The sequence below is a fragment of the Oryx dammah genome, unplaced genomic scaffold, assembly GCF_014754425.2.
Source record: "Oryx dammah isolate SB20612 unplaced genomic scaffold, SCBI_Odam_1.1 HiC_scaffold_26, whole genome shotgun sequence".
Taxonomy (NCBI): domain Eukaryota; kingdom Metazoa; phylum Chordata; class Mammalia; order Artiodactyla; family Bovidae; genus Oryx; species Oryx dammah.
In genome coordinates this window covers 28,962,951-28,983,536 of record NW_024070210.1, presented here as the reverse complement: position 1 = coordinate 28,983,536, position 20,586 = coordinate 28,962,951, and the positions used below count along the sequence as shown (strand labels likewise).

Genomic DNA, 20,586 nt, shown 5'->3' with positions numbered 1-20,586 from the left:
AATTTTTTTAAAATACAAAACAAGACTGCATGTAGGAGAGCAGTTAGAGTAGTACCTCACTTATGCCATTCTCAACTAGATGAACAGAGCAAGGATCTATTATCATTATGTTGGGGTAGGGAGCTGGTTCTTGAAAAGACAAAACATAACAAAATCGATGTACTTGACACATAAAACAGTTCTTTACTGTTTACTATTAATTTTAGATACAGATCAAGTTTGATAATCAGATCAATACTGAGGGCAAAACAGCTTAGTGGGAAGATCACTGGGAAGGAGAGTGGGTATTAGGAGACCTACAGTGTACTTCCATATTTGCAGCTAATTAGGAACAGAGCAAGTTACCTAACAGGCCTCAATTTTTTCATTTATAAAATATGTATTATATACATGTATTAGCTTGGGGACTAGAGCAAAGGTAAAATGAACTAATGGAGATGCAATGTTTTATAAACAGTGAAAGCATTATTCGAATGTGAAACTGATGTTATGTTACAGTAGTCCCAAGAATATGTATGTGTTAGGTGGAATGAAAGGCCAATATTTAACTCTTTAACATCAATTTAGTTCTGTTCACTTCTGTTTTATAAATAGGGTAATGAATAGTTTAGGAAATTTTGTTTTAAAAAATAAGCTTTGACTTTTAAGGCAATAAACTTTAGTATAATCAGGAAAACTCTTATGTATAACATATCCCTTAATGTTGGAAAATAGGCATTATATATTTTGTTTAAAAAGCTAATGGGATATTTTTAAAATAAATAAAACAACCATATTTTTTATTAAAAAATTGTTTGCAGAACTACTGCTCCTGAGGAAGAACTAAATCCAAAGATACTAGCTTTGCAGAATGCTCAGAGAAAGCGAAAAATTGAACATGATGGTTCACTTTTTCAAGCAGTAGGAATTGTAAGTGTGACAGCATGTTTGCTTTTCTGTTCTAGCTGATGTGCTATTTCTGAGTTAGATATATAGGTAACTCCTTATATCTTCCAAATACTAATGTTACCTTCTCAGAAGTTACACGTTGGTTTCTTTCACTTTGTACATGTTCTTTTTTAAAAGTACAAACATTTAATGAGTACAGTCTCAAAAAATTCCAAACACTAGAGATGTACTTACAGTAAGTATAGTTCTCTCCTCATTCCACACCCAGTATCACTACCAAGTCTCTTTCTCTTCCCTTTTGGTTACTTACCCTTCTTACCCACAGAACACAGTCAGTGCTAGTATAACCCATACTGATATTTTCAGACCAAATTAACTGGAAAGCATTTTTATATAGTTGTCATATGAGTGGCAAATGAATTCATCACAGCAGTATTAAAAAATAGTATTTAAATAACTGAGAGCAGTCTTTAAGAATCTTGCCTATGTATTGTTAGCAAATTTATACTGATTTCAAAGTCCATGATTTAAAAAAAAATTCAACATAGTAAAATTGAAATAATTTTACTGTTTTCAGGGAACATTATTACAGCAACCAGACGATCGTGCAACTACCACATCACTTTCTTGGAAACGTGTAAAAGGATGCAAATCTAGTGAACAGAGTGGAATGGAGCAAAAGACAATTATTTTAATACCCTCGGGTTAGTTTACTCTTTCTTCCATTACATATCACAGAGGGAATGAACGTATATGAAACTTTTATTTAGGAGCTTTACTCCAAGTGAGAGTGATTTCCATTCCTTACCAGGATTAAAAAGTAAGGTTGCATTTTATTTGATCAGTAATAGTTTCCAGATGGAACTCTGAATTATCTTTGATCTGTGTCTGTGTGCTATCAATAATGAACAGAAGCTGAAACTTGTACATTTTAATGCCTTTTTCTAAATTGGTTTAGAATTTCTAATTGGTCACTCCTCTGCGCCTTCAAGGTTCTTTTAAACAGTTGTGACAGCACCAGTAATGCTTGTTTGCACTTTCTTGATTACATAATTGTAGTTTTGCCTAACAGACTAAAAACCCTTCTAGAGCTGACTGTCCTTATTTTCCCCAATATTTAGTGTATAGTTGCTGTTTAATAATATTCATTGATTAGTTGAATGAATACTTAGATATATATCTCTTTGTTTTTCAGATTTAGCTTGTAGACTGCTGGGGCAATCAATGGATGAGAGTGGACTACCACAGCTGACCAGTTATGATTGTGAAGTTAATGCTCCTATACAAGGCAGCAGAAACCTACTGCAGGGTGAAGAATTACTCAGAGCTTTGGATCAAGTTAACTGAGCTTTTTCATAATCTCATTCCTTTTTTTGGACACTGGTGGCTCATTACCTAAAGCAGTCTATTTATATTTTCTATATCTAATTTTAGAAGCCTGGCTACAAATACTGCACAAACTCGGTTAGTTCAATTTTGATCCCCTTTCTACTTAATTTACATTAATGCTCTTTTTTAGTATGTTCTTTAACGCCAGATCACACACAGTACATTTTCATAGTTCTTCAGTATTTAAACCATTGCATTGCAGTAGCATCATTTTTAAAATGCACCTTTTTATTTATTTATTTTGGGCTAGGGAGTTTGTCCCTTATCGAATTATTTTTAATAAGATGCCAATATAATTTTTTTAAGAAGGCTGTAACCTTTCATCATGATGAGTTAAAAAAATTTTTACTCAGTTTTTTCACATTTTACATAAACAATAATGATTTGCCAGCAGTACATGGTAGCCGCAATTGCACAATATATTTTCTTAAAAAAATACCAGCAGTTACTCATGCAATATATTCTGCATTTATAAAACTAGTTTTTAAGAAGAAATTTTTTTTGGCCTATGAAATTATTAAACCTGGAACATGACATTGTTAATCATATAATAATGATTCTTAAATGCTTGTATGATTTATTATTTAAATGGGTAAAGCCATTTACATGATATAGAAAGATATACATATATCTGGAAGGTATGTGGCATTTATTTGGATAAAATTCTCAATTCAGAGAAATGATTTGATGTTTCTGTAGTCACTTTGCCAGCTCAAAAGACAATACCCTATCTGTAGTTGTGGAAGTTTATGCTAATATTGTGTAATTGATATTAAACCTAAATGTTCTGCCCACCCTGTTGGTATAAAGGTATTTTGAGCAGATTGTGAACAAAAAAAAAAAATCATGCTTTGTTAGCAAAATTGCCTAGTAATGTTAATTTGCTCAAAATCTGATGTTTGGTTTTATGCACTTTGTCGCTATTAACATCCTTCTGTTTTCATATAGATTTCAATAATTGAGTAATTTTAGAAGCATTATTTTAGAAATATATAGTTGTCACAGTAAACATCTTGTTTTTCTATGTGCATTGTACAAATTTTTCATTCCTTTTGCTCTTTGTGGTTGGATCTTCTAACACTAACTGTATGGTTTTGTTACATCAAATAAACATCTTCTGTGGACCAGGCCCCCTTTGACCAGCTTTTATGTTAAAATAATATTTGTTTCAACACCTCCAACTCATAAAATTGTTTACCAACAGTTTAAGTGTTTTATATTACATTATTCTTGCTATTTCTAATTTACCCTATTGCCATCACTTTGATTTATACTGTGTCCCTAACTGTAATGTTAAATAATAACAAACCATAATATTCCACTGTAAAAAATATGCTTTTAGAAAACTGTCATTTATGAATTTATGGACCTTTATTAAAGTAAAACAAAATTTTAATGTTTTAATATGAATGGGATGAATGAAACAAATCCTTAACATTATAGTTACATAAGTTTATAAGGGTTAAAAGTTCCTTGTAAGATTTCCAATCTTATTTTCACTCACAGATGAAGCTATTTAGACCTTGAGTGATAAAGGATTTGTCCAAGCCTTAAAGGTAATAAATGGCAGACCAAAGATTTAAACTTAGGTCTTCTGACTCTTAATATGAAACTAGAAAAACCTTGCTTTGTTTCTGCCTTAATGATACTGTATGTTTTAAAATTTTTTAATAGCTTTATTCATTTTCCTACATTTTAAAAATAGCAAATTTTTTTTACTGTAAAAGTAATACATTCTCACTTAAAATTTAAAAACTCAGCACAAAAAGATATAACAAACAGTGAATCCTTGCTCCTAAAAGTAACAACAGATTATTTTTATGGATAAATTAAATCCTTACAGAGCCTTAGGCCCAGTATACTGAGGTTACAGGAACATCCTGAATAAAATTAAGCCACAGACCTTAAGTGGCTGTTTTTAATCTTAGAATGAAGAAAATGTGATTACAATTACATGAAAATTTGGGAACAAATGTTTACTAAGACTCAGTCTTAAGTTTTGTGAGGCATATGCATATTTCACTGAAAATACCATGATCCAAAGTGCTTCTGAATTTAATTACAGATAGTACTGGAGGTGGTATTTTAGAATAAAGTAGTTGCTTAATATTCCCAGTTGAAATTAAAAACATTCTCATTTTGGTAGCAAATTAAGCTGAAATCTAGAAGTTTATCATTTTCAAGTATTAGTAATGGTCAGATCTGTAACGACCAAGAGTAGGAAAATGACATTTGGGAGCAATGATTTAGATGAGAAAGCCACTTTAAAGGACAGTGCAGCTGGAAGAAAACAAGTATCCACCCCTTTCATTTAGAAAACAAGCCCCCTGGAGTGCTTGAAACTGTTTTAAATAGCAGAACCAGTCCTTCTCCAGCAGCGTGCCAGCCTCTTTGAGACCATCACAAATGTCTTTATAATGTCTTCATCCAAGTATAGCCCTACCCCAGCAACCATAGATAGACCTGTAATGTCTTCCTTCTTTATGCATGGCTGTAGTTTCCCCTTCTCTGATGCTGATGTGAATGAATGACCATAGTGTTCTTTTCACATCTGACCATAGTGTTCTTTTCACATCTGAAAAAAGTATGGCAAAGGAGTTTGGTGTATTTTGTTCATTTGTTCTAAGTTTCACTGTTCACTTTGGAACTGAAAGAGTTCCACGGAGATTGTACCACTGCTGCGTACAAGTTTTAGATTAAGAGTTAAAATGAACCTAATGTCTGTTAGCACTCTATGCTAAGCTTTTTGCGTGTTATCTCACAATCTTCCAAAAAACCCTATGAATTAGGACCTGTATTTCATTTTGTAGATAACAAAAGTCTTGGAGAGGTAGCCAAAGATTCAGAGCCTCTGTTGGGGTGCTAGCCAGTCCAGTTAAACCCTACTCCTCTCCTCATTAACTGTTTAAATGATAAATATCAATCGAAAGCAGTAGGGATGTAGGGAACTGAGGGTGGTAGTGCAATCACAGAGGACATCGAGGGGATGTTCTATGAGAGGAATGGCAAGACAAAGGGAAATGAATAAAAGTATTCTGGTGCTATTTAGTGAGTTTTGAGTTTAAACTAGAGATTCAGGTGTCTGCTTATGGTGACATTAACTCACAGGTAAATGAGGTGGTTTATGAAAAGCACAGTGATAAACTATAAAAGGCCACATGAATATTGGTATGGTTTTGTCAGCGCTATTTGATTTAAAGGCATGCTAGACACATTTTCTTTTAAGCTTGTGTTAACCTCACAACTACCATCTCTAAATTTCGATTTCTCTTTACAACCTTTAAAATACAAAAAAAAAAAAAAAAAAAGGATGAACTTACAGGGTTTGCTGAAGCGTAAGCATTCTAAAAGTTCAAATTTCTAATGTAGCAACGTCAAAAACAAGTTGCAACGAATACAAAAAAAAATTAACAACGGGGTTTGATTAAATAAAACCTTTGCAAACGTGTTAGCTAAAACCAACAAAAATGTAAAGAAAAAAATGTTACTCGGGTGTTTAAGTCTGTTACTAACCACTTCGCTCGTATTTCATCCCTTTAAATAGCGCTGAACCTGTTGTCCTAGATCATTTTACAGACAATTAGTTCAATCTGTAGGATCTGAAATAAAATAGTCTCCTTGTAAGACAAAAGCTACAATTTACCACTACCTCCTATGAACACCTTCTGGAGCTTTGTTGTGTTCACACCTTTCCGAGCTTTGGACATAATTTTCATTCTTACCTGTAGTGGACGGTTTTATCCAAGACGCTGCTCAGACACCCGATCTCCTTGTACTATTTAATTTCTTTTATTCCCTTTTCTTGGCTCCATTCCCGGACGGAGAGGAAAGACAGGTGCCTGAGAGCGGCAGTGATCAGACCCTCAGCGGGGAAAATAGCTAGGATGCGGAAGGGACCGGCTACCCCTTCTGTTTCTAGCGCCCTAGTGCCTACATGATAAGGATGTGAAACGTGAGCCGCCCAAAGAAACTTCTCCAAACCCCGCCCGCCGCCCTGCAGGCCACGCCCCAGTACGTGCTGGGGCGCAGCACCGCAGCCCTGGCCCCTCCCCGGGACTGGGGGGCCGGCGCGAGGCAGCAGGAGCGGCGCGTGGAGCCGCTGCCCCAGGCTCCCGCCTACGTGTGGGAGAGCATGTGGAGGCGCTTCCCCGCCCGGCCTTGGAAAGCACGCGCGCGGGCGGGTGATCGCTAGGAGGCGCTTGGCGCGAGGGCTCTGCGCTGCTTGTTGTCTTCCGAGACTCGTCGGATTTTGCTGCCCGCCCTTCCTCAAACGGTCGCTTCCGATGTTGGGGTTTCGGAAGGAGAGGGGGAGGTGGTGGCGGAGAGATCTGAAGGACTGAGACAGAAATTGTTGCTGTAGTTAGAACTGTCTTCTGAACTCCTAAGCAGATGCTTTGGAGTGTGATCCTCCACTCCAAATACCGAGAAAATCCATCAGGGAAATACCGAGGGATTGCGTAAAAGATTGAGTAGCTATGTAAGATTTTTTAAAAATTACTCCCCATCTATTAATAACTTGTCAAAAATAGAGGAGTTGTGTATTTATTTCACGATAGTAACCTTAAAGGCACTCAGAGACTTCATTTTAAGCATTTGAGATATGCCTGATTAATAGAAACTTTAGCTTCCCCAGGTGGGTTTTTATTGTTGGTTTGGTTTTTTGCCTGTCCTGTTTTTTGAATTTGTTGTGTGACTGCACCCTGAGAATCCTTTGGGAGAAGATAATCTTTTTGGACAGAAGGGTAGTGAGTTTACGCAAAGTGGAAAAGCTCGGAGCCTTAAATTTAATCTGTAATTAGTTTATGATTACGCAGTCTGTTGTAAAGTGCGGGGTGACGTATTGTTTAAAATAAATTACCCTCTGTATATCCGCAGCAGACTATGTTTTATATTTTGTTTTCTTCAGGAAAATTCATTATGTTTTTTCAAATAGAATTCCCTAAAAAGTAGGACATTAAACATTTTATTTGACATGTAAAAAAATGTGGCTGAGGTGTTGTGAATATTTTTTTCCTAATAAAAACTGATCTGTAGCCCCAGTCTCTGTGTCTTTAATTAGAGAAGTGTCCTTTAGGGAGAGTGCTACAACTTTTTTCATCTTATGGATGTTTAATCACTGTACAATGGTGATTCTTTCACAGAGGAGAGCAGGCTGGAGGTTTGGGGGAGTGGTATGCTTTAATGTTTATCACAAAAGCATTTTTTAAAATTGCATATGTAGCCTGACAAGTAGGCTAGAATACTGTCAAGTCAAATATTCTTTAGGGATCTTTGGTATATTAAAACATTAAGAAACACTATTTTATGTAGAGATCTTTTCCATATATTTCTGGACAATATTACTGGCTCTTTGAAAAAAAATTTTTTTAATGCTTCCACACAGAACTGCTTATGATTACTTGAACAGGACTACTGGACAGCTTTGGGGTAAGCCTTTATAGACTTGCCTGACTGCCCAGCCTGCAGGTAGACTATTTAAAGCAAAAACCTAACTGAAGTAAAATTAGAGACAATCACCAATTAGAGAGGAGCCTGGAGAGCCTAGGTGGGTGCTTTGCCTCTTTCTAGGCAAATTCAGCTGCTAATATTTTTCGGCCCTATGAACATCACCTTAAGCCGTTGCTTACTTCTGATTATTTTTCAGCTGTCTGTGATCATTCATGTATGTCTTTTCTCCCCTATTAGTCTGAGTTCCTTCAGAGCAAGGTTCCCATCTGATTCATCTTTGATTGTTCCTAAAACCTTCCACTTTGCTTGCACAAGGACAACACACACGATTGAGGGTGGGAGAGGATCTCGTGTGATACAGACCAGAGAAGAAATGACCAGAAGAAAGGGGGAAACGACCATTTTCTAGCTCTTCAGTGAAATCTATTCAACGAATAGTTTCTGAGGCTTGAGTGAGGCCAAGGTGCTTGCTATGTTTTGTGTGTTTGTGGCACCTCAAAATTCATATGTTGAAATCTAACCTCCAAGATGATCGCTTGGTATTAGGAGGTGGGGACTTTGGGAGGTGATTAGGTCTTCAGGATGAAACCTTAATGGGATTTGTGCTCTTGTTAAAAGAGGCTCCAGAGAGTCCCATTGCTCCTTCGGCTTTGTGGGGAAAATGCATTTTAAGACCAGAAGTAGATAGCAAGTTTCTGAAGTGATTGGGCTGAGATGAGAATGCTTATTCACTGATAGTAAAGTATAAATCTTTTTAAGTTTTACATTTGCACTCTTTATCATCTAATAATTCCTCTCAGATATATATACTCCACAATCCTGCAACATATAAGTAGAAATCCATATTAAACCAACAAAAATAAAGGGTACCCAGTGAAACTGTGTTTAAGATGAACAATGAATAATTCTTTTAGTTGGCCTGAAATTCAAATTTAATTTGGTCCATGTATTTTATCTGGCAATCCTACAAATAAGACAGGAAAAAGTGTTCATAAAACATGGTTTATAACAGCAATATCTGGAACCCACCTAAATTTTCATTGAGGAAATAATAAACTGTATATTCACCCAGTGGAATATTAGGAAGTAATGAAAATAAATGAATTACAGCTATGAGAAATAAATGAATCTCAGAAACACTATTAAAAAGCAATTCAAAGACTATGTATTAGAAATTGCAACACCATTATAGTAAAGCTCAGAATCAACCACAAGTAAACAATATATTGATTAGAGATCTGAACACGTGATAAAATATTTACGAGAATGAGAAACAAAATAAGGTAGTTGTTATTAAAGTAATGGCAGAGGAAGGAGAATAGAGGAGGAATTCAGAGATTTATGTGAAAGGTGTTGGTCACATTCCAGTTCCTATACATGTAGAAGGTACACAGGTGTTCATATGCCTGCTATGTGTCTTATTTAGACATGTTACATAAGTTTTTCTATAATGCATATTACATAACTTTTTTAAAAAAAAAGATGAATGATGAGAGTTACAGAGAGCCCTTATACTTTTAGGATAACTCTCCAAAAGCCTAAGAATAGCATGACTTGCAATCACAGAAATAGTGAAAGATACAAAATATTACTTGATAGCCAGCTCCTGAGAGATGCTAGAAGGTGGAATGTACAAAGAAAACATTCAGCCATGGTGCTGGAGAAGACTAGAGAGTGCCTTGGACACCAAGGAGATCAAACCAGTTAATCCTAAAAGAAATCAACTCTTGAATACTCATTGGAAGGCCTGATGCTGAAGCTGAAGCTCCAATACTTTGGCCACCAGACTCCAAGAGCTGCCGCATTGGAAAAGATCCTGATGCTGGGAAAGATGGAGGAGAAGCGGGGAACTGGTGGGGGCGGGTCGACAGAGGATGAGATGGTTGGATGGCATCACCAACTCAATGGACATGAGTTTCAGCAAACTCTGGGAGACAATAAAGGACAGGGAAGCCTGGCAGTAATGCAGTCCATAGGGTCAAAAAAAAAAGACACGACGTAGTGATGGAACATAACAAAATCAGATACAGTACTTTTTGCTAAGTAATGTGCTAGACCGTGGTGGTGGGGGTTGGTGGGATATTTAAAAGAGCTTCTCAATAGTGAAGGGTGTTAAGGCTACAACCAGAGAGCCATACATTAAGCACGGGTATTATAGCAAGTCTAGTCTGCATGGGAGTGTCCTCAGTCACTTCAGTCATGTCTGACTCTGTGACCCTATGGATTATAGCCTGCCAGGCTCCTCAGTCCATGGGATTCTCCAGGCAAGAATACGGGAGTGGGTTGCCATGCCTGCCTCTGAACTCCAGTCTCAGTTCAGTTCAGTTGCTCAGTCGTGTCTGACTCTTTGCGACCCCATGAATTGCAGCACGCCAGGCCTCCCTGTTCATCACCAACTCCCGGAGTTCACCCAAACTCACGTCCATCGAGTCGGTGATGCCATCCAGCCATCTCATCCTCTATCTTCCCCTTCTCCTCCTGCCCCCAATCCCTCCCAGCATCGGAGTCTTTTCCAATGAGTCAACTCTTCGCATGAGGTGGCCAAAGTACTGGAGTTTCAGCTTTAGCATCATTCCTTCCAAAAAACATCCAGGACTGATCTCCTTTAGAATGGACTGGTTGGATCTCCTTGCAGTCCAAGGGACTCTCAAGAGTCTTCTCCAACACCAAATTCAAAAGCATCAATTCTTTGGCACTCAGCTTTCTTCACAGTCTAACTCTCACATCCATACATGACTACTGGAAAAACCATAGCCTTGACTAGACGGACCTTTGTTGGCAAAGTAATGTCTCTGCTTTTCAATATGCTATCTAAGTTGGTCATAACTTTTCTTCCAAGGAGTAAGCGTCTTTTAATTTCATGGCTGCAGTCACCATCTGCAGTGATTTTGGAGCCCCCAAAAATAAAGTCTGACACTGTTTCCACTGTTTCTCCATCTATTTGCCATGAAGTGATGGGACCAGATGCCATGATCTTCCTTTTCTGAATGTTGAGCTTTAAGCCAACGTTTTCACTCTCCTCTTTCACTTTCATCAAGAGGCTTTTTAGTTTCTCTTCCCTTTCTGCCATAAGGGTGGTGTCATCTGCATATCTGAGGTTATTGATATTTCTCCTGGCAATCTTGATTCCAGTTTGTGCTTCTTCCAGCCCAGCATTTCTCATGATGTACTCTGCATAGAAGTTAAATAAGCAGGGTGACAATATACAGCCTTGACGTACTCCTTTTCCTATTTGGAACCAGTCTGTTGTTCCATGTCCTGTTCTAACTGTTGCTTCCTGACCTGCATATAGGTTTCTCAAGAGGCAGGTCAGGTGGTCTGGTATTCCCATCTCTTTCAGAATTTTCCAGTCTATTGTGATCCACAGTCATAGGCTCTGGCATCGTCAATAACGCAGAAATAGATGTTTTTCTGGAACTCTCTAGCTTTTTCAATGATCCAGCAGATGTTGGCCATTTGAGCTCTGGTTCCTCTGCCTTTTCTAAAACCAGCTTGAACATCTGGAAGTTCATGGTTCACATACTGCTGAAGCCCAGCTTGGAGAATTTTGAGCATTACTTTACTAGCGTGTGAGATGAGTGCAATTGTGTGGTAGTTTGAGCATTCTTTGGCATTGCCTTTCTTTGGGATTGGAATGAAAACTGACCTTTTCCAGTCCTGTGGCCACTGCTGAGTTTTCCAAATTTGCTGGCATATTGAGTGCAGCACTTTCACAATATCATCTTTCAGGATCTGAAATAGCTCCACTGGAATTCCATCACCTCCACTAGGCCAGTCTACCTTTCAGTAAACCCTCTTTGGATCTTATTTCCACGTGGCAATGATTGAGGTTGGGAGACGTTCCTTTTTAGGTGTAAAAGTTGACTTGCCACCCTAGATCACTTTAAAGGGGAGAGATGGTAAGTATAATAATGATTGGCATAAGGTATAATATAGGCCTAAAATCCTTCTTTGGCTCACAGGTCCCCTGAGAAGTAAACTTATTTACTGAAATTAATCACGCCCACCTTAATTCTCCAAGAGATCTGAGAGCCTGAGGCAAACGGTAACGCAGGCGCAGAACACATCGCGAAAGCTTGGGTAGATCCGGCTGGAGGTGGAGTTGAAACGGCCGGAAACGCGTCACGGAGGGCGTGTGCGTCAGGTCGTAGGAGGTGGGGCTCAGAGCCTCGTTTCCTCGGCTACCGCCGGCAGCTATCCCGCGCTTGGCTTGCTTGCTTTGCAGACATGGGGGCTTCTTCAGGCTTGAAGGACGACTGCGAGGCACTGCTCAGCCGCTTCCAGGAAATGGATAGCGTGCGCTTCGAGGACTTCACTGAGCTATGGAGAAATATGAAGTTCGCAACCATCTTCTGGTGGGTGTTTCTTGTCCCGCCTATCTCTGTGCTCAGGGGCTGCGTAACAAGTTTCTTCCATCCCTTTCGCTTTGCGGCACCTGGGAAGGGCTGAGGAAAGTGGCAGTCTGAACACTGCCTTCGTCTCTCTTGGGCAGTCATCTGTGCTTGGCAACGCGTTTTCCCTCGGCGATTTCGTTGGCTTGGGTTTCATCCATCCATTTTGCGGCTTCCTCCCAGAACGTATAGCTCTACTTGGCCGCCCTTCTGAACTCTTCTACCTCCACTACCTCACCCTGACCTAGATCACCGTCGCGTGCCCTCCCTCTAGTCTTTTCTTAGAACTCCATGTTTAAAAACAAACACACAAGCAAAGACAAAACCCTGCTTGATTGAATTCATTTTTCATACAGCCGCTGAACTTGTAAAGTGCAGATTTGATCTTGTCACGGCCTATCATACCCCCCTTAAATGGTTTCCGTTGCCTCTGAGTACAGCTCAAATTCTCTAACAAGGTTGGCACGACCCTTCGACTGGCCTTTGCCCAGCGTTGCAGCTTCATCTACCAGCCCACTTCATGGCTCTGTACATGCGTTTCCTCAGTCTGGGCCTTTACCCCAACTGCTTTTGCCTGGCTACCTTATTCTTCATTCAGGGTTTAGCTCTTGTGACAGTTCCTCAGGGAAACATTCTTTAGCCCTTCTGGACTAAATAAGGTGTTCATGCTCTTTTTCTTGTAGCACTTTGTGCTTATTTTATCTTTGGACTTAATCACATTTTAACTGTGTAGTTCAGAAGGCAATATAGTGTAGTGGTGAGAAGCATGGATTATGGAGCCCCACTCCCTAAATGTGGTCAGAGTCCTCTACTGACTGTGATAATAAGTGCACTCTAAGTGCTCAAGAAATATTCCTTATTATTTAAATTTTCTTTCCACTAGACTTAGCTCTGTGAGGACAGTAACTGGATGGATTTAGTATTCCATTAGAATAATATTTAAAATATTTAAAAGGCTAAATTAATAAAATGAATGAGTCCTTGTGACTATAACTCTTATGTTCTGCTGAATAAAATGTGAACATTCTCTTTTTTCTCCTTGTTGATGTAAAATAAGTACCTGAGTAGTTTGTCCATTGCAGGGGATGGACAATGGAGAACTGTTTGTTGTACAATTAATGAAAGGAGAGGAACTCATTTTTTTTTTAAACTGGTACTAAATGTAATGCATTTATAGCTGTATATAATCCAAAGAACAACTCTGAGATCAGTAATTATCCTTGTTTTATAGACGAGGAAATTAAGATTTTAAAAGGTTAAGTAATTTTTCCATGATCACACCACTAGTAGGTGGTACAGCAGGTACTGAAACCAGTTTGTTTTACTGTTTCTGAAACCCGTGATCTTTTTCACTGTAGCCCTCTTGGGAAAAGTGGTGGTTTAGAAAAATTTTGCTATGTTTGCCCCAACTTCTAATTTAATGAAGAAGGAACTAAAATGAGAAAACAAGTAGAGATTATTTAAGGAGTGGTGGATTTTCTTTAGAAATTGCTTTGGTTGCCAGTACTGTAATAGGTATTTTTCATTCTTGTAGTATATTCATTACTTAGAGAGCCCAGGCTTTGGACTATAGTGGGGTCTCCTTTGTTATCCTGCTGTTTACATTGGTGAACTTTTTCTCTGAAGAATTGGGAGGAGAAGGAGGAGGGTTACGTTGTGCTGTGGTTCTCCAACTCTTTCACCCAAATGTCTCAAGAACAGATTAGGACCCCTTGAGGCTACTGGGGAAAAACTCTATTATATATTAATATGCACATATATTTTTTAATTGAAGTATAGTTGAGTTGAATTGATGCCTTTGAACTGTGGTGTTGGAGAAGACTTGAGAGTCCCTTGGACTGCAAGGAGATCCAACCAGTCCATCCTAAAGAAAATCAGTCCTGAATGTTCATTGGAAGGACTGATACTGAAGCTGAAACTCCAATGCTTTGGCCACCTGATGCAAAGAACTAATTGGAAAAGACCCTGATGCTGGGAAAGATTGAAGGCAGGAGGAGAAGGGGACAACAGAGGATGAGATGGTTGAGTGGCATCACCAACTTGATGGACATGAGCTTGAGCAAGCTCCAGGAGTTGGTGATGGACAGGGAAGCCTGACATGCTGCAGTCCATTGGGTCACAAAGAATCGGACATGACTGAGTGACTGAACTAACTGACTGATAGTTGAGTTACAGCATGTTAGTTTCAGATGTGCAGTGTAGTGATTCCACAGTCAAATGCATTACAAGTGATCAACCACAAGTTCAGTGACCATCTGTCACCATACAAAATTATTGAAGTATTATTTTTATTGACGTTATTCCTTATGCTGTATATTATATCCAGTGACTTACTTGTTTTATAACTGGAAGTTTGTATCTTTTAATCCCCTTCACCTATTTTGCCTATCCGTCTATCCTCTTCCCCTCTGACATCCATCACCCTGCTCTCTGTTTATATGTTTCTGTTTTGTTTGTTTCTTTTAAGATTCCACCTGTAAGTGAGATTATGCATAACTTTTCTTTGTCTGACTTATTTCACTTGGCAAAATACCCTCTAGGTCAATCCATTTTGTAAAAATGCACCTGATCTTTGTATTTTATTCTGTAATATTACCATGGTTATTTTAATATATTACATATTTAAAATTCTTAAACCAGTAGTTAGTTGTAACGCTACTCCTTTTGCTCCCAATTCAGCAGTAAAGTTGATGCTTTTGGAAGATGCATCAAAAGTATTTAGGGCCTCACTGTAAGAAGCACAGCAGAAAATTAGGTCTTTATCCTTGAATCATGAAAGGATCAGGTGTGGAAAGCATGTCCACTTTCTAGCAGCTGCTATTTAAACAAGTATAAACCTGTTCTGTTATTTTTTTTCACAGTCATAATGTAGGTTCTCTCTGTTTTCCAGTGGTAGAATGAGAAATTTAGAAAAGAACACGTTTACAAAAGAAGCTTTGACTTTGGCTTGGCGATATTTTTTACCTCCGTACACCTTCCAGATCAGAGTTGGTGCTTTGTATCTGCTATATGGATTATATAACATGCAACTGTGTCAACCAAAACAAAAGGTAATATTTGTGAACTATTTTCCTCCAGCTGAAATATGAAACAGGTGCAATGTTTTCATAGCCAACTGATTTTAAAGAGAAATATCAGTGTTTCAAAATTATAATACATTTGGGAAAAAAGATTTGCATTTACTAACAATTTTTTTATTTCTCTTGTTTGCAGATTAGAGTTGCCCTGAAGGATTGGGATGAAATTTTAAAATTTCAACAAGATTTGATAAATGCACAACATTTCGATGCAGCTTATATTTTTAGGAAACTACGACTAGACAGAGCATTTCACTTTACAGCAATGCCTAAATTGGTATGTTATCTGAAAGAGATTGTTTTTCAAAATGAGAAATTCTATTTCATTGTCCACAAAGTGCTTCAGTCTCCAGAAAGTGGAAAGAGTATTATGTAATTTCCAATACTTGAGAAAAGGCTTCTTGGACTTCCCTGGTGGTCCAGTGGTTAAGACTCTGTGCTTCCAATTCAAGGGGCATGTGTTCAATCCCAGGTCTTGGTCAGGGAACTAAGATCTCGACATACTATGTGATATGGCCAAAAAAAAAAGAAAAGAAAAAAGATTTCTTAAAGTAGGAAAAAAATATTGGGAATTCCCTGGTGATCCGGTGGTTAGGACTCTAGGCTATCACTGCTGAGGGCCTGGGTTCATTCCCTGGTCAGGAAACTGAGATCCTACAAGCTGTGTGTCATGGCCAGAAAAAGAAAAGAGGAAAAAAATGCTTTCTGCTTACTTTTTTTTTTTGAAAGCAAAATTCAGTCTCTCCTAATAATGCAGTGTTTCTGACTGTTGTCCATTAAGTAGATGGTTAGAAGAAGAAGTTAGATGGGTATCTGTTTTGCTTATGCCTTTATTCAGACATCAGAGAGGCTACTGAAAGAGAACTAAGGGATTTTAATGCCAGTTAGAGAAAGGTTGAAACTTCCACTAATATATATTTCTTCAGTCTTGTGACACTTTCAGATGCTAGATTGAAGGAGCATTTTAATCAAAAGATTCTAGTTCTGTCAGTTGGCAAATCTTGTAACTTCTCTGAATTTGTAAGCATGTGGCCTGGCATCTTAAGGGTTATTTCAAAAGGTGTTTAACAGTCTTTGAAAAATATATTTTTCAGAGTAAGTATGTACTTACTAAATATGTACTCATCTAGTAAGTACTTACTTAGAGCTGGTTTTGGGTTTTTTTGGTCCATATTTACTTATAGATGATTTTTATTGCTGGCTTACTTATTTTAGTACTTAAAATATATATTTTAAAATACCTATTTTAAAAGACATTATTATTTAGCTGTCATACAGAATGAAGAAAAAAATGCAACGAGCTGAAATTACTGAAGAATTTAAGGACCCAAATGATCGTGTATTGAAACTTATCACTTCTGATGTATTAGAGGTAAATTTGCTTTTATGTTCTTAAAATTTTTTAAAAACTGTTTTGTTGTTAACTGTATATTGAGTTTATACTTTCATCTAGTGGATACTGAAAATTTTTCTAATCATAGAATGCTGTTACCTTCTCTCAAGTGTCAGAAATACTATACCCTAAATATATCAAAATTTCTGGAATAAATTTTGAAAGAGTGAGAAATAGATGTAAAAGACTGGACTTGGACTAAGGATATTGGGATTCAAATACTGAAACTACCATTTGTATTTGACTTTAGATATATTATGAAACAAGAATTTAGTGACTTTATGTTTTTTAAACAATATATGTTCATCTCCTAAGTTCCTTTTTAACAATGCTTGAGTAAAAACCCACTATTGAAAATAGTTTATTTTGATAAAACAAAAATTTGAAGTCAAGAAAAATGGATAAGAGTTAGAGTTTTAAAACAGCTTTTCAATCTAATGTATTTCAGTATTTTGAGATGTGCAGTATTCAGGAAAATCTTTTGCATTGATAAATAGTTACAGAGAGTTTTACCTGAGTGCAAAAGTTGCCCCGAGGTTAAAACAAAACGCCACTAAAGGGTTGCAGCATTCTAATTAGTGATCCATTCCTTTTTTCTAAAGAATAGATTTCTATGTACATAGAAAGTATGTAGAGTGAGTGTGAACAGGTGGGGGTCTTGTTGTGTTTTTTCATTTCTTTGAGCCTTAGTTTCCTCCTCTTTAATATTACGATTGCGACCCTCATTTCATCCACTTGTGAGAGTTGAGACTAGATTACTCCTGAAGAGTGCTGAGTGTGGCCTATGGCACATAGTAGACGCTTAGTAAATGTTACTACTTCCCCCCTCAACCCTGTTCAGTCTTTTCCTATGTGAGGAGTGGAAAGGGGATCAGATCTGTGATTTGATCAACTGTTTCTCTCTGTCCTAGATGCCACCATGTGCTCATAGCTTCAGCTGTCAGTTTGATTGGTTTTTCAAAGCACTCTGGGTCTGCTCTGTATACCATTGAGCAAGAATTGTTAATCAGGGGTCCATGAATAGTTTTGAGAAGGTCCATGGATCCTTTACCCCCTCTAAATTGTATGTAAATTTTTCATATGTATGGACACTTGGTGAGGATGAGGTAGTCTATCCTCAGATTGACAAAGGTGTTCATCTACCCAGAATGTTAAGAATTACACAGAGGGAAATTATTTACTAAGTATCTAAAGACTGGATGTGGTATAGTGCAGGAGCTATACAAGATGTTTTCTGTATATTTTGAATATTTTACTCCTCAACAACATCCCTGCAAAACAAGTGCTTTAAACAAATTTTAGTTAATTATTTTTTTTTTTACAGAAGATGTTTTATCCCTGATTAAAAGTTGAGGAAACTGAGGCATGGAGACATTAAGTTAGGAAGCAGTGGAGCTAAGGTTCTGTAGCAGTGCCTGTTGGACAGCAAAGACCTTGTCTGAGCTGGGACTGGGGTTGGAAAGGTATCATTTGCAGATATCTAGTGAAGTATGACAAGAATTAAGATCTTTGCCCTCTAGCAGCTGAGCAGGAAAAAAGTGGGAGAAGGTCATTTATAAAAATAAAGATAGGAAAAAAACTTTGCATAGTAGAGATAATTTGTGTTTTATCTTTTGGGGAGAGGGGAATCATTTAAAAGTTTTAGAGATTGGTGAAAATTAGAGTATATATTTAGGTTTGGGGTAAGGAGCCATTAGAAGGAGATTTTGTGTAGAAAAGAAACTATGAGGTCCCTTCTGTGGAGGAAGTGGTGGGTTGGTGACCAAGAGCCCAGTGGAGATTCCTTTGGGCTGGAGAAGGTACTTCTTCCTTGGAAACCTGAGGGAAGGAAGTGGAAATGGACTCATAATTGTGAAGAAGAGAAGAAGAAAGCAAACAGACCCAATAGCCTTAACTTTAAAGAGAAGCCTTCCTGCTGGAACTGAGAATTGAGAAAGTTTGGAGTAGCATGAGAAATGAAAGATCTGGGGATACCAGAAAGGATTTGCCAAGAAGTACTGATGTGAATTATAAAGAGAGAGGCAGAGGTTGTTTTTGAACAGCAAGATGTTGTTCTTATTAGTATTCTCTTAATGAAAAAAAGGTGATTTAATTTTTGATTGTTGACTAATTTGGTGGTAGAGCCTTAAATTTTTTCAATATGCCTTCTTAAACTTTTTTTTTTTATTCATTTGAAGCTCTTTAACTAAAGGTTCCTCTGTTAAATAATTGTATATGTGAGCAAGCAGATAATGGGAAGTTTTAGAGAACAGAGGTGGAGTGATGCATAAAGCCATATTCTTTTGTGATTGGAGAGGAGGGTCAGAAGGGCCAGGCTGTGAAATGCCTTTTTGTGGAAGCTTCTGGTGGCTCAGAGGATAAAGCATCTGTGTGCAATGCAGGAGACCCAGGTTCGATCCCTGGGTTGGTTCTCCAGGAAGATCCCCTGGAGAAGGAAATGGCAACCCACTCCAGTATTCTTGCCTGGAGAATCCCATGGACAGAGGAGTCTGAGTGGGCTACAGTCCACCAGGTTGCAAAGAGTCGGACATGACTGAGTGACTTCATTTCACTTCTGGGAATGGAGAAGACTGTGAAGCCATCCTGACTCTAGCTAGCATTTTTGGCTTGCCACAGATCTGCTTTGAAGGCCTGTTCCTTCTGTACTTGTGTTGGCTCTGTTTTTCCTGTTCTGCATAGTTTGTTACCCATTTTCACTGATAATCCATAAATTGAATACTTTTCTATTTTCTTTATCCTCCTGCAAATGCTCTTAAGTCTTCATGTCAGCATATTTGAATTCTGATTATGATTCTGCCACTCAGTTATCTTTTGTGATTAAGGAGGTTTAATAAAACAAGAGAATAGAATATTGAATCAAAATAGCTGATTTTTAAAAAAATTCAGGTATAATTGATATATAATATTGTCTTAGTTTCAGGTATATAACATAATGATTCAATATTTATGTATATTGTCAAATAATCACAGTAAGTTTAGTTAACATCCATCACCATACATAATTACAATTTTTTAAAGCATCTGATTAATTCCAACACTGTTACTTAAATATGCCCTTTAGCAAGTCATTTCAGTTTTGAATCTGTTTTCTTCATTTATAAAATTATAATAATGGCATTACATGTTGAGTATTCACTGTGTGCCAGGAACTATGCTGAAGGTTTTTTGTATGTTTTTTCACTAATTATCATAATAGTCCTGCAGAGGAGGTAGTGTTTTCCCAGTTTTAAAAGCAAGGAAACAGGCTTAGAGAAGTTAAGTAATTTGCATATCGTAAGGTACAGACACTAGATTTGAATGTCCAAGTGTTTAAAGCTCCAAAGCCCTACACTGACTTTTATTTCTTAATCCTTTGATTTTGTATAGTGTTTTACATGTACAGAATACTTCCACTTGTATAAGCTCACTTAATACATCTGCATTGTGTTTGTCTAAACGTGGAACATGATTGCGACTGAGGGATTTGTTCAAGGTCACAATTTAGCAAGTGACAGGTCTCAGGCCCCAAGCTAGTTGTCTTTGTCCTGTATTGTAGTGCATGTAACATAATGGGAACATTATTTCCAGTGTACCATGTAAAATGTTAGAGGCTCCCCATGTCAGGACACTGTTCCTCATTGAAGATCCCGCATATGTAAGCACTCAGCACTCCTCAGCATTTTTGAATTCCTTGAACAGATGTTGATCAAGTCCATAAAAATCTCCTAGAAATGCATTGACTAGCCTATCTTGGGGGTGACTCAGATGATGTGGTAACAGTCGGTGAGTGATAGTTCTCTGCTGGTCTTGGAGCCGAGTGTCAGTGCTGGTTTTGTGTGATTCTTAAGTCTGCCTGCCATAGGCTGCCTTTCTGTTTCCCCTGTAGACCTGCCCATTTGTCTGGAGGTTTCTTGAGTAGGAAGGTCTAATAATTATGCCTCAAATGGTGTCATAAGTCACTATTTCATTTAATCTTGAATCTTATCACTGAAGTAATGAAGAAGCATATGGAGATAGACGC

General features: G+C 37.7%; 2 protein-coding genes and 1 long non-coding RNA gene across 5 annotated transcripts in view; 2 read left to right on the top strand and 1 right to left on the bottom strand.

Moving 5' to 3' along the window:
- HIF1A (hypoxia inducible factor 1 subunit alpha) overlaps nucleotides 1-3,416 on the top strand; it is a 46,484-nt gene extending 43,068 nt beyond the window's left edge. Inside the window, exons 13-15 of one of the 2 annotated variants that reach the window (XM_040226311.1) lie at nucleotides 801-909; nucleotides 1,466-1,592; nucleotides 2,084-3,416. In XM_040226311.1, the coding sequence (XP_040082245.1) occupies nucleotides 801-909; nucleotides 1,466-1,592; nucleotides 2,084-2,235 (388 nt within the window). In that variant the 3' untranslated portion in view covers nucleotides 2,236-3,416. The remainder of the gene's footprint in view (nucleotides 1-800; nucleotides 910-1,465; nucleotides 1,593-2,083) is intronic. The other variant, XM_040226312.1, reaches the window with a different exon arrangement.
- The window catches only part of LOC120852851, a 128,356-nt gene extending 122,170 nt beyond the window's left edge, over nucleotides 1-6,186 (bottom strand). For both annotated transcript variants that reach the window (XR_005718670.1, XR_005718671.1), the window contains exon 1: nucleotides 6,000-6,186. This is a non-coding gene — a long non-coding RNA (uncharacterized LOC120852851). The remainder of the gene's footprint in view (nucleotides 1-5,999) is intronic.
- A 5,657-nt stretch (nucleotides 6,187-11,843) lies between these two features.
- SNAPC1 (small nuclear RNA activating complex polypeptide 1) overlaps nucleotides 11,844-20,586 on the top strand; it is a 28,389-nt gene continuing 19,646 nt past the window's right edge. Inside the window, exons 1-4 of the mRNA XM_040226315.1 lie at nucleotides 11,844-12,080; nucleotides 15,007-15,166; nucleotides 15,330-15,470; nucleotides 16,461-16,565. Coding sequence (XP_040082249.1) covers nucleotides 11,953-12,080; nucleotides 15,007-15,166; nucleotides 15,330-15,470; nucleotides 16,461-16,565 — 534 coding nt within the window. The 5' untranslated portion in view covers nucleotides 11,844-11,952. The remainder of the gene's footprint in view (nucleotides 12,081-15,006; nucleotides 15,167-15,329; nucleotides 15,471-16,460; nucleotides 16,566-20,586) is intronic.